Source organism: Miniopterus schreibersii (assembly GCF_964146895.1).
Source record: "Miniopterus schreibersii genome assembly, chromosome: 2".
NCBI lineage: Eukaryota > Metazoa > Chordata > Mammalia > Chiroptera > Miniopteridae > Miniopterus > Miniopterus schreibersii.
Window position 1 is genome coordinate 95,462,411 of NC_138102.1, and position 13,525 is coordinate 95,475,935.

The 13,525-nt window shown below is 39.3% G+C and overlaps 1 protein-coding gene across 5 annotated transcripts in view; it reads left to right on the top strand.

Moving 5' to 3' along the window:
• The window catches only part of MICU2 (mitochondrial calcium uptake 2), a 116,177-nt gene that overhangs the window by 54,230 nt on the left and 48,422 nt on the right, over positions 1–13,525 (top strand). For all 5 annotated transcript variants that reach the window (XM_081129893.1, XM_081129895.1, XM_081129894.1 and 2 more), the window contains exons 3-6: positions 5,019–5,050; positions 5,160–5,235; positions 10,307–10,354; positions 11,591–11,673. In XM_081129893.1, coding sequence (XP_080986019.1) covers positions 5,019–5,050; positions 5,160–5,235; positions 10,307–10,354; positions 11,591–11,673 — 239 coding nt within the window. The remainder of the gene's footprint in view (positions 1–5,018; positions 5,051–5,159; positions 5,236–10,306; positions 10,355–11,590; positions 11,674–13,525) is intronic.

Below are 13,525 nucleotides of genomic sequence, written 5' to 3' on the forward strand. Positions count from 1 at the left end.
GCTTTGGGATAAAATGTTCTGTAAATGTCAATTAAATCCATTAGATCTAGTGTGTCATTTAAGGTCTGTGTTTCCTTGTTGATTTTTTTTGTCTTGATGATCTATCCAGTGATGACAGTGGGGTGTTAAAGTCCCCCGCTATGATTGTATTGATGTTGATCTCTCCCTTAAAGTCCACCAAGAATTTGTTTATATATTTAGGTGCACTTATATTGGATGCATATATGTTTATAAGGGTTATATCCTCCTGTTGGATTAATCCTTTTATTATTATACAGTGACCTTCTTTGTCTCTTGATATGGTCTTTATTTTGAAGCCTGCTTGTCAGAAATAAGTATTGCTACCCCAGCTTTTTTTCATTTCCATTTGCTTGGAGTATTGTTTTCCATCCCTTTACTTTCAGCCTGTGTGAATCTTTTGCTTTGAGTTGGGTCTCTTGTAGACAGCAAGTATATGGGTCATGTTTTCTTATCCATTCAGCTACCCTATGTCTTTTAATTGGAGCATTTATTGTTTACATTTAAGGTTATTATTGATATATACTTATTTAATGTCATTTTTTCCCTTTATTCCCCCAGAAGGGGTTTTAAGCATTTCCTTTGTATTCCAAACAATAATCCCTGAGAGTATTACTCTTATAATGCCCTCCTATGAGCTATTCTCCCTTCCCCCACCAAACTGTGCCCAGCAGGGGGTACCTGGGTCTTCAGTGAGCTGAACAGAAGGGGTTTGTGCTCCTAGCCTGCAGGAGAGGTAGGTGTGCTCCACCTCTCCTTTCCCAATTCTGGTTGTCTGACCTCATAGGATGCTCGGTTCAGACTCTCCAGAATATAGGCACAAATCCCTGCTTTCACCGGTCTGTCTCTCCATTGTAATCCAGGAAGGTGGATGCCGTGGGGTGCCATCCAGTGATCAAAAGCAAAGTAACACACAGGCAGAAAACCTGCTTTGCGAGGATCTGGCACCCTTACGCCTCGGATCCAAGCAGAAGGGGTTACAGAGTCAGCCCTACACAGGTCTCCTGCACAGCTAGCTGATCTCAGCAAAGCTGAGGAAGCTCCACAAGCTATCCTGGCTCTCTTCAGAGCAGGTGAAAAATCCTTGATCCACCCCACCAGCAGCTGCAGTCTTTCTCTGTTGGCAGGAGGTCTCCCTTCCCCTTCCCTGTGCTACACAGTTTAAATGCTTTCTGGGGCTCTATACAATGCCTTACAGGAAAGCAGAGGGTCCCTTTAGGTCACTGCTGTGTGCAGCCCACAGGCCTCTTTCTATTCTGAAGCCACACACTGCTGGACACAGCCTTTCCTGCGGTTAGCACCTGGGGTGAATGTCACCTACCCGGGCTGCCATCATTAGGCACATTCCTCCACCGGGAAGGCGCTCTGACATCTTCTCACACCCAGACTGTTACCCTGGCTCCCTTTACCTCCTGTGCATGGGCTGTCCTTGCCTTCTCCACCGCTCAGGGTTTGAGATCCCTGCTTTTGGGTGCCAGTCCAAACTCGCAAGGGGGGGGAGCTTTGCAGCCTCTAACTCTCGGGCCTCAGCACTGGCTTCAGGGGGAACTCCCCCTTCCCATGCCCCCCCCCTTACTAGACTCTAGGATGTTTTTCTTCAGTGCTCCTTAGTAGAAATATGCCCAATTAGCTATATTTCTGTTGTTTTTCCAAGCTGGCTGCACAGTATTTTAGCTGTAAATCCAGTCCATGGCTGGAAGCAAGGGCATTCAGCCTCTTGTTAAGAGTGCCGTCATCTTTTCCTATGTCACCACAAGGATTCTTAAAAGACTAGAAAGGAATCTTGCTATGAAGCAGATGTAAGACTGCTTAGAAATAATCTTATTTCTTAGAAATCATCCATACTGCCACCTGAAGATGTCACCTTCTAGATGTCAGTTATTACTTCCTAGAACACTTCTTCAGTTAGGAACAGGGATCAATCTCTCTTTAAAACACTGATGAGACTGCCCGACCAGTGTTGCTCGGTGGTTGAGTGTCGACCCATGAACCTGAAGGTCACCACTGGTCAGGGCACATGCCTGGGGTTTCAGGCTCTATCCCCAGTAGGGGGCATGCAGGAGGTAGCCCATCAATGATTCTCTCTCATCATTGATGCTTCTATCTCTCTCCCTCTCCCTTCTTCTCTCAGAAATCAGATTTTTTTAAAATGAAAGTGCATTTGGTAATGAATAATTTGTGACATAACTTTAAAAAAAGCAGTATAAGGCATGTGAAGCATGATCAGTTTCTCTTCTTTTTTTCCTTTTTTTTTTTTGGTTAATTCTCACATAAGGATATATATTTTTTCCATTGCTTTATAGAGAGAGTGGAAGGGAGGAAGGAGGGGGGAGAGAGAGAGAGAGAGAGAAACATCAATGTGACCAGGGGCAGGGATTGAACCAGCAACCCGGGTATATGCCCCTGACCAGGAATCGAACCCAAGACCCTTTGGTGCATGGGCACCAAACCATTGAACCCCACAGGCCAGGGCATGGTCAATTTCTTAAGTTAATAAAATATGCAAATATAGGAAAATACATGTGCTACATACAGACTTTTCTGGGGGTTCTTACCAGCATATTCTAAGTACACATTCACACTTAGATTTGTAAATTAAATGGTAATGTTTATCTACCTGATGATCTCATGGGATAGCACCTAACATTACAATCTAGAGTTCTTTGTCATTTGGTGACATGTAATATCAATGAATAAAAATTATCCCAAACTGGAATACCTAACCTTCCAAACATGGTCATAGGTGTTTCTAAAAATTATCTAATCATATTCACAGTTAATGTTTTGATTAATAATGCAAAAATAAAATCTTGTCAGTTTACTAACATCAAATAATAGAATGTATCCCCACTAGGTTTATAGTCCCAATTAAGTATTGAAACTACAGAAAGACACACGTGAACGTATTTATTTTTTTAACTTGTCACCTGAATTTTCAATATACAAAAGGAACTTCATACATATTTTAAGAGCAAGAAGGGAAGTTTGTAATGCATGCACATGGCTTATGTAAGAAACAAAACAAGACCTTTTCCAGCATTGTTCTAGCTGTATAAAATGGCTGACAACCAAAGAAGCAATGTGATAGCTTTAGAATTATAGTGGGTAAGAGGAAAATGATGTAAGCCATAGAGAAAATGGCTGAAAACCTGAAAGAATTTTAAATCTCTGTTATCCAATAGGAAATTATTGAAAGTAACTTCACTTTAGAATGGACAGTCATGTTGGCTAGCCTTTTAAATTTGACTGCAGAGCTCTAAGCTTAAGAGAATTTTACAGGAGCCAAAAGGGTAGCTTTCTAAAACATGAAAGTGTATTTAATCAGTGAAAGCAAAAAGAGACAGATTTTAATAATTATGTGAACAAAGTCATGTTTGATAAGAATTTATAATGCAGACAACTAAACTAAGTCAAAGGTACTTACAAGACTTTATATGTCAGTGGAGAGAACTGAAGGGTAGTATGCTAAGTGAAATAAGTCAGACAGAGAAAGACAAATATCATATGATTTCACTTATATGTGTAATCTAAAAAACAAAACAGAAACAGATTCATAGATACAGGAAACATACTGGTGGTTTCCGGTGGGGGGAGGTTTGGGGCAGTTGAAATAGATGAAGTGGATTAAGAGGTAATGGGAATGTAAAATACAGCATAAAAAATATAGTCAAGCCCAGCCGGGTGTGGCTCAGCGGTTGAGCATCAACCTAGGATCCAGGAGATCAGGGTTCGATTCCCGGTCAGGGCACATGCCCGGGTTGCGGGCCGCAGCCAATCAATGACTCTCTCATTGATGTTTCTTCTCTCTCTCTCCCCCTCCTTTCCTCTCTCTGAAATCAATAAAGATATGTTTAAATATATATATAGTCAAGCCCTGGCCGGTGTGGCTTAGTGGTTAGAATGTCGGCCCTTGAACCAGAAGGTCTCAGGTTTGATTCCCAGTCGAGGTTATATACCTAGGTTGCAGGTTTTTTGTTTGTTTTTTAAATATATCTTTATTGATTTCAGAGAGAGGAAAGGAGAGGGAGAGAGAGAGACGGAAACATCAATGATGAGAGAGTCATTGATCGAGCCCGCAACCCGGGCATGTGCCTTGACTGGGAATCGAACCCCAATCGCCTAGATCCTAGGTCGATGTTCAATCACTGAGCCATGCCCGGCCGGGCTAGGTTGCAGGTTTGATCCCCAGCCCTGGTCAGGGCAGGTGTGGGAGGCAACCAATCAATGTCTCTCTCTCTCACATTTATGTTTCTCTTTTTCTTTCTTTCTCCCTCCGCCTCCCTCCCTCCCTTCCACTCTCTCTAAAAATCAATGGAAAAGATATCCTCAGGTGAGGATTAACAACAACAACAAAAAATATAGTCGCCCGGCCGGCATGGCTGAGTGGTTGAGCATTGACCTATGAACCAGTAGGTCCCAATTCAGTTCCTGATCAGGGCACATACCATGCCTGGGTTGTGAGCTCTATCCCCAGTAGAGGTTGTGCAGGAGGCAGCTGATCAATGATTCTCTTTCATCATTGATGTTTCTCTCTCCCTCTCCCTTCCTCTCTCTGAAATCAATAAAAAATATACATACGTATTTTAAATGTCATTAACAAAAAAAGAATATAGTCAATAACATTTTAATAACTTTGTATAGTGGCAGTTGGTAACTAGACTTATTGTAGTGATCATTTTGTAATGTATATAATTATCAAATTACTATGGTGTACATCTGAAACTAATAGGATATTATATGCCAATTATAACTTATGTGTCTGAGATGGGATGAGTGAAATTGAAAACAAGTCTTAGAAAGAATCTACAGTATATTTGTGTTTAGACTTTAGAATTCTCTGGTTGGTAACTTTCATTTAAAGATTTTAGCTAAAATTGCCAAACTTATTTTTTAAATAAATATTTAGGTGTTTGTTTTGTCTTTAAATTATTTTTTTCTTAATGGAAGTCGAGTTTTACCAAGGAATATAGGTACTAAGTAATGTTTCTTCTTTGCTATAGGTAAAACTTCAGTCAAGAGGCTGACAAAAAAGGTAAGCGGTGTGTGTGTAGAGAGGGGTTCTTTGTTTCTTTTTTTTCTTATGATAGGAAATGAACTTCTGTAATTTAAATTAAAAGATTTTAATATGTGTATATTTAAAGGATATTGAGGATGCATTGGCAGCAACCCAAACAACTCGCTGTGGATCAACCTTTTTTAGAGACCTTGGCGATAAAGGTAATTGTGATTTGTTGTTAAGTTTCTACTTATGTGTTTTTATTAACCAAAGCATTATTAAGAAATTATGGTATGAGATTTGCAGCTGTGTGTTAGAGAATGTATAGTAGAGGATCTACATAGAGAATGTTATAACATGGTGTTATTTATTTATTTACTTATTTTTATCCTCACTTGAGGATATTTTTTCCATTGCTTTTTCAGAGACAGTGGAAGGGAGAGAGCTAGAGAAACATTGATGTGAGAGAGACATACCAATCAGTTGCCTCCAACATGCACCCCGACCAGGGCTGGGGATCGAGCCTGCAACCGAGGTACAAGCCCTTGGCCGAAATTGAACCTGGGTACCCTTCAGTCCACAGGCCAGCGCTCTAACCACTGAGCCAAGCCAGCTAGGGCAACACTGTGTTATTTAATAGGTTTTTATAAATCATAATAAAATACTCATTAAGTAGGAAGTAACTTTGTCATACTCTGAGCAATCACAGATAAATTATTCAAGCATTGATTTTCATTAAAGCCTAGAAAGGAGAAGCAGGCAGAATATCTAAAGTAACAAGAGAAGGCCTCAAAGAGAATCCACATAAAAGAACTATAAAAGTTTTCACTATCTCATAACTGGCAAAAGGTAGTATATTCTTGAAATAAAAAAAGAATTTTACCCACCATGCATTATTTAAAAGGAAAATGTAAGTTATGGTTATTATGTATTTTTTAAACCTGAGCAGAATTCTCAATATAATACCATTCTGAAAGATGTACTGAATATAAATTACAAGACATGTTGTAAGATACATATTCTTATGACAAATGTGGTAATTTCTCTTTGGGGAACAAGGTTCTCAAAATTGTACTCATTGGCAAGTCATATTTTATAATGATTCCAGTTTTTAAATATTTCCAGAGAAGCATAGTGACAGAATTTAATCATCTCTTCTAGTGGCCCCTAAGGATTTTTTAACAAATTTTTAAATATAAATGATTTGAAACACTTCCCTATTTGATGTGCAGTTTTGAAACATTGCTATTTAACATCATTTATTTTGCAATTAGATGTAACAAATATGTATTAAATTGTTTCTCCCATAAGTATTCTAAAGTGTCAGTAAATTTTAAAAAGCATTTTCAGAGGGCAGATGCCTAGAATGCTGTTATACAAATATCTTGCCTCTAATCTATCTTGAGAGTAAAGGGTGCTATTTTTACACTGTCTCAACTCTATGTTTATTCAAGCTTTTTATTTATGTCAGCATTTCAAAGAAAGACTGGAATTTTCTTTTTCAAACAGCCCCTCTGTGGAAAAGACATGGACTTATGTCTAGAGAAAAGAAATGTGAGGTCTCCTTTTGGCACCAAGCCCACCAATTAAGTCTAGCAATTTGACCATTTCTTCACATTGCCATATTCCTTTGAAAATTAGAAAAAAGCTATTCACTTTTCTGTGAGGCTGCCAAGGGATTAAATACTTCGTTCCTTCAACTAAGAGTTGAACATTGAATATTTTAAAGAAAAAATTTCTGAAGACTTACTGTATAGGCTCTTTTATTAAAGAGAAGTACACCTGCTTCAAAATAAAAACAACAGAAAAGTTGGTGATGCAAAAAAAAGTCATTAAAAACATTTAAAATATATATATCTGAAGTTATTTACGGCTAAAACATGGAATTACAGTACCTGGATGTAAAATCATTACCTGCCTTTTTCTGAACAACCGGCCCTGCATGTCTGCATTACAGATGTGGTCTTCCTCCTCTGCCATCGCCTCTTCAAGTCTGTATTCCGCATTTCTGCGTTACCATAGTAACTTTACTTCCCATTGCTTCTTCCACATAAACATTTCAGATCTTTCTTATATGGCTTTCCCACTTATATCACACCTGCTTAATTAAAATTTTCACCCATCCTTCAAAGACCGTTTTTAGAATGACACTTCTGGTCATCCAAACTCAGGAAATGATTTCACATTTTTCTGAAGTCCTATAAATCTTGCTATCAGTATCTCCTAATGGCATTTAGCGTTTTCTGTAAACATTTGCATTTCAGCCTCCTGGTGTATGTCAAAATTCTATTAAGAATTTTTGCCAGAAATCAAAATTGCATCTGAGCACAGCTCTGGATCTAACTAACTACCAGTTTGTAGAACTTGTAGAAGTTAGAGGAACATGAAATGACACTACAAAGATGCAGTCATCAAAATTTTCTAGACTGTAATAAACTTTACAAGATAAATGACCAGGCTTCCTCAACAAATTAGTTGAAAGAGAGGGGAAAAAGACAAGAGAGAACCTATAGATTAAAAGAGATTTAAGAGAGAAGGAACAAAATAAAAATTCAAAACTTCTGTGAATCAAAGTACACTATCACCCAGGCTGCTGTTGCTCAGTGGTTAGAGCGTCAGCCTGTGCACCAAAATTCAATTCCTGGTCAAGGGCACCTGGGTTGCAGGTTGGATACCTGGCCCTGGTCTGGGTGCATGCGGGAGGTAATCTATCCATATGTCCCTCTAATCAATGTTCCTTTTTCTCCCTCTCCCTCCCTCCCTCCTTCTCCCTCCCTCCCTCCACCCCTCTTTTCCACTCTCTCTAAAATAAAAATCAACCGAAAAAATATCCTCAGGTGAGGATTAACAACCAAAAAAATAAAATTTAGAAGTGGGCAAAGTAGAATCGACATTTCTACAGGATATACAAATAGCCAATTTGCACTTGAAAGTATGCTCAGCATGACTGATCATTAGGAAAATGCAAATCACAACCACTATGAGATGCCACTTCACACCCATTATTATCGTGAAAATAACAAGTTTTGGCCAGGAAATTGTAATCCTTGCACATTTTTGGTGGAGATGTAAAATGGTGCAGCCACTGTGTAAACAGTATAGAGGTTCTTCAAAAAATTAAACATAAAATGACCATTTGATCCAGCAGTTCCATTTCTGGGTATATACCCAAAAGAATCAAAACCAGAGACTCAAACAGATATTAGTACACCAGTGTTTGTAGCAGCATTGATCACAGTAGCTAAAAGATGGGAACAGATGATGGATAAACAAACTGTGGTCCATCCATACAGGGGAATATTATTGCACCTTTAAAAGGAATGGAATTCTTGCCCCTGGCAGGATAACTCAGTTGGTTAGAGAGTCGCCCCATATGCCGCGGTTGTGCATTTGTTTACTTGCGGTGACTGGTGAATGCATGCATTTACTAGACCTATTCAGTATAAATTTAAAATTACAGTAATATATATAGAAAACTTTTCTGTGAAATTAAACTTTTCATACATACTTAATTTTAATTACACAAATGTGTACATAAGTAAAAACGGGTAAACTAATTTGTCAATTTTTTAACATATGCATTTGAAAAACCTTTATTACATAACAGACTTTCGGCTTTAACAAACAGCCCTCGCCCAAATTAGTCCATTATATCGAGGTTTTACTGTATTTTACCACAAAAAAAAAAAGTGACTTGAGATCTGTCAACCAAGTGCAATGCAAGAATCTTCTTTGAATCCTGATTTGAGCACACTTAAAGTTTTTCTGAAACAGGGATGTTTGTAGCACTAATTTTAATTTGATTATATTAAGGAATTATTGATAATTTTTTCGGTGTGGTAAATATATTTGGGAGGAGGAACAGTCCTTTTAGAGATATAGTCTGAATTTTCTACTGTGAAATAATGGTATATGGGCTTTGTTTCAGATTAATTCAGTAGGCAGTAAGGGAAAGAGAGTGAGACCTGCCATGAGCTGATAATTACTGAAGCTGATATATATAATTATTCATCATGTTATTCTCCCCACTTTTGTATATGACTGAAGTTTCCCTTGATGAAGTTTTTTAATTGTGTAGTTTGTTATGCCAAACTCATGATCCAGAGGGAAATTCTTTTTATCTTACTAAAAAGCTACAAGTTATAAGATATTGCTTCTATATTATTGTGATTTTTTTCATGGCAAGCACATAAAACCTCACACCATTTACTTGAGTACGTAAGGAAGTTTATTTTGTGGCCAGACAGCTAGCTTCAGTGATGCCCAGTTTAATCCAGCACTCAGCATCACCAGTGTTTATCCTCCAGGCCTGCCAGTTAAAGACTGGCTCCATTCTTGGGCTCTAAACGCTGAACTCTGGCAGTTCCAGGACTCTCTCCATAACCTCACATCCTAAGTGAAACAAATTTCACATCCTCAAAGCCCAGGGAGAAAGATGAAGTGAATGTTCCAGCCTTCTCTGCAGAAATCCCACTCAGCTTGGCCCAGCACAGGTCACAGCTCATCCCTGAATGAGCCTCTGCAACCAAACAAATGCAACCTGCTTGTGAGCTTAGGTCAGCTGTATGCCATTCTAGCACCAGCTCTGCAAAGTACTGCAACAGTCCAAACCAGTCAGCCTCTGCCTCCAGAGGGACTCATGTACTATCCATCTGAACTGCACGTTGGAGATGGGGGAGGGAGTGGTCGCCCAGAGGAAAATCAATCTGCCACAGGAATTTCATTGTTTCATTTTAAATAATACAGTTTGACCCTAGTATATTCAAATCTGTTATTCTACTGAGTTTATAAATGTGCTTACTTGAGATGTTATGAACAGTAAAATTTGAGCAAAATTTAAATAGAGTGCCATGCAAATAAAACCTCTAGTACAGGGGTGGGGACTAGGCAGGCCAAGGCAACCACAGGTGGGACTCGAAATTCAATAAATCTAGGAGCTTTTTTCATTGTTAATTTTTAAGTTGATAATTTTGTATGGCCTGGAGATGATGTTATAAAAATCAAAATGGCCCTTGGCAGAAAAAAAGTTCCCCACCCCTGCTCTAATGGATACCTGTATTTCCTAGCCAGCATCCATTCCTTCTCCTTACTAGTAATAGTAATCTGATAAAATCTAGTATCTTCTTTTTTTAAGTATTAGTACTGTACTGAACTTTATTATAAAGGTTTTCCACTGTAATTTAAAGTGAAAAATGTGTTTTTAATTAGGTGACGTTTCCATGTAGTATGTATATGATTACTTCTAAACCATCTGAAACTTATTTTCCAATGTTTTTATCTTATCTCTTCCAGGGTTAATTTCATATACTGAGTATCTTTTCTTGCTTACAATCCTCACTAGTAAGTATCCCACATTTTTTTCTCAACAGTCATGTGGAATTTTCTATTAATAATGAACAGAGTTTGGGAACTTTAGTATTTATGTCTTTTTTTATTTATTATTTATTGATTTTAAAAAGAGAAACATCAATTTGTTGTTCCACTTATTTATACATTCATTGGTTGATTCTTGTATGTGCCCTGACCAGAGATCAAACCTGCAGCCTTGGCATATTGTGGTGATGATCTAACTAACTGAGCAACCCGGGCAGGGCAGTATTTATGTCTTATCATTAAAAATATTATTGGGCCCTGGCCAGTGTAGCTAGTGGTTAGAGCATCAGCCCATGCACTGAAGGGTCAGGTGTTCAATTCCCTGTCACGGGTGCATACCTGGTTTGAAGGTTCAGTCCCCAGCCCTGGTCAGGGCACATGCGGGAGGCAACCAATCAATGTGTCTCTCACATTGGTCTTTCTCTGTCTCTCTCTCTGCCCCCTTCCACTCTATCTAAAAATCAATGGAAAAATACCTTTGAGTGAAGATTAACAAAAAATGTGTGTGTGTATGTGTATTATTGGTACCTTAGTTTCTATATTTAAAAACCCTTATTGACATTCTACAAAATCAATAGTCGTCACACTGTCATGGTCATGAAAATCAAGGAGAGCTAGAAAAACTTGCACAGCTTGGAAGAGAGTATGAAACAACTAAGTAAAACATGTTTTTTTGTATTTGATCCTAGGGTAGGAAAAACAGCATTAGGGGAAAAACTTGAAATCAAAATAAAGTCTGAACTTAGATTTAAAATGCTATAATGGTATTAATTTCTTAGTTTTCACAAAGGTACTGTGGTTATATAAGATGTTGACAGAGGAAGTTGGATGAAGGGTATATGGAAACTCACCATGCTAATATTTACAACATTTCTGTAAGTCTAAAATTATTTCAGAATAGTCTTTTTAAAACTCTGCTCTGAGAAAGGGAAATAAAAAGTAAAAGTCACTATGAAACTAGCCATGGCCCTATTAGAGTATAGGAAGGTTAAAGATAATGAAGTTCCCAAATTATTTTTTCTTTGAGGGGCAGCACACTTAATAGCACAACAGCATACCCATGAAAATGTATCAGCCTTTGAAAATCGTTATCATAAGAAAAGGTCACTTTTGGTGGCTGATTTCAGATTCGAAGATCTATTAGAGTTGTACATAATTTGCACTTCACCAAGGTTTAAATACTCATTTTTCTCTTGATTGCAGAACCCCATACCGGGTTTCACGTTGCTTTTAAGATGCTGGATGCAGATGGTGATGAAATGGTTGAGAAAAAGGAATTTTTTAAGGTAAGTAGATTCTAGTTATTTTTGGTTTATCATAAAGCACCTGGATATCTGTGTGATAATTTTACCATTTTCATAAAAGTCAAAATTATATTCACTGCTTATATATCAAATGTCAGGAAATCATTTATACATTAAAAATGTTAAATTTTCTGTATTACAACCTTGAGGAAATAGTTAAGGAACAGAACATAAGATTCTAAAAAGAAATGAGCTGAAACATCTACATTTTTTAGGGTTTTATTTTTACAATTTCAGCAAATGATAATACAGTACAATAGAAAGGGCTTTATAGGTCTGTTAAAACTTATTCTTACACCTCCCCCCAAAGAAAGGGATAAGAAAAACAAGAATTTAGGCCCTCATAAAACATAGGGGAAAATGGAAAAGCCACGATAGGTATAAATTGAGCATCCTTTTAACCAGTGTCTTGAACTCTGCATCTGGTAGATTGCATGTCTCCATTTTGTTTAGTTTTTTCCTCTGGAATTTTGCTGTTTTCATTTGGGACTTTTTTTTGTCTCCTTATTTTAGCTGCCTCCCTGTGTTTTTTTCTATGTATTAGGTAGAGCTGCTAAATCTCCTTGTCTTGGTAAGGTCGCCTTATACAGTACATGTTCTGTAGGACCTAGTGGCACAGCCTTCCTTCCAGGTAACCAGAGCTGGGCACTCAGATAAGCCCCCATGTAAGCTCACACTCCTGTTGTGGTTGAGACTAGATTGCTATTGGCACATCAGTGGGAGGGATTTACTCCCTGGCCCATCCTCTGTGAGGACTGCTGCAAGGATTGTGGAGGATCTGCTATGCAGGGGCCAAGCCACAGAGCAGGACTTGCTTCATTGGGGCTCTGGTGCCTGCTGAGCCCATGCCTTGAATGTGTAGTTCTTGGAGGTGGTAGTGTGGTGCTTTGGCATAGTCCAAAGCTGTCCACTGGGTGCACTAGCTCTGGGAACTTCTGGGAAGTGCAGGCCAAGGTCAGCCGCCACCTATGCCCTCTATTGGGCCTCCCATCATGAGCTATAGAGTGTTCTGCAGGCGACTGCTAGTTGTACTGGGGTGGAGGTGTCAGAGAGGTCAAGCTTTGAACCAAGGCCAGCTGCCACTAGCGCCAGGCCTGGGGCCACTTAGCAAGAGGTACAAGGCATGCTGAGGCCAGAATGCTACTTGTTTGAGAGATTTTAGGAAAGTCTGCAGTATGAGCTAGGACAGGCTGTTTGTATAGAAAAACCACTGGAAATGGCTTAGGTGGGCCCACAGTCTGCGTGCAGCGGTATCTCGGAATTACCAGGGCAGTGAACAATGTTAACCAGGTTGATGGATGCTCAGATATGGATACTGAGTTAACCAGGTTGATGGATACTCCTGTGGGCTCTGTAGGGGGAAGGCTCAGCACAGGAACAATGGTCTCTGCCAGCACTTCTTTCTGGGGAGAAAGTTGCCCCTCCAGTCCTTACCCTGAAACCAGACAATTCAGTCCCTCCCTGTATGTCCCTGTATGGCACCTTTCCAACTGCTGCCCCAGCACTGGAGCTCAGAGAGAATGAGTCTGAGTAAGTCTATTGGGCCCTTTAAGAGGAACACACCTGGGACTCCAGCAGACCTTCTGCCTCACTCAGCCATAATCCCCACTGGGTTTCACAGCCAGAAGTTATGGAGACTTCTCCTCTTGGCACTGAAACCCTGGATTGGGGGGCCTGGTGTGGCCCTGGGACCCCTTGCTCCTCAGGGGGGACGTCTGCAGCCAAGATAGGCCTCCCAGTTTTTATCGGCCACACGTGGGTGTGGGACAAGCCCCTTCTGCTTTTCCACCCCTTCTAACAGTTTCGAGGTGGCTGCTTCTGTATATCCATAGTA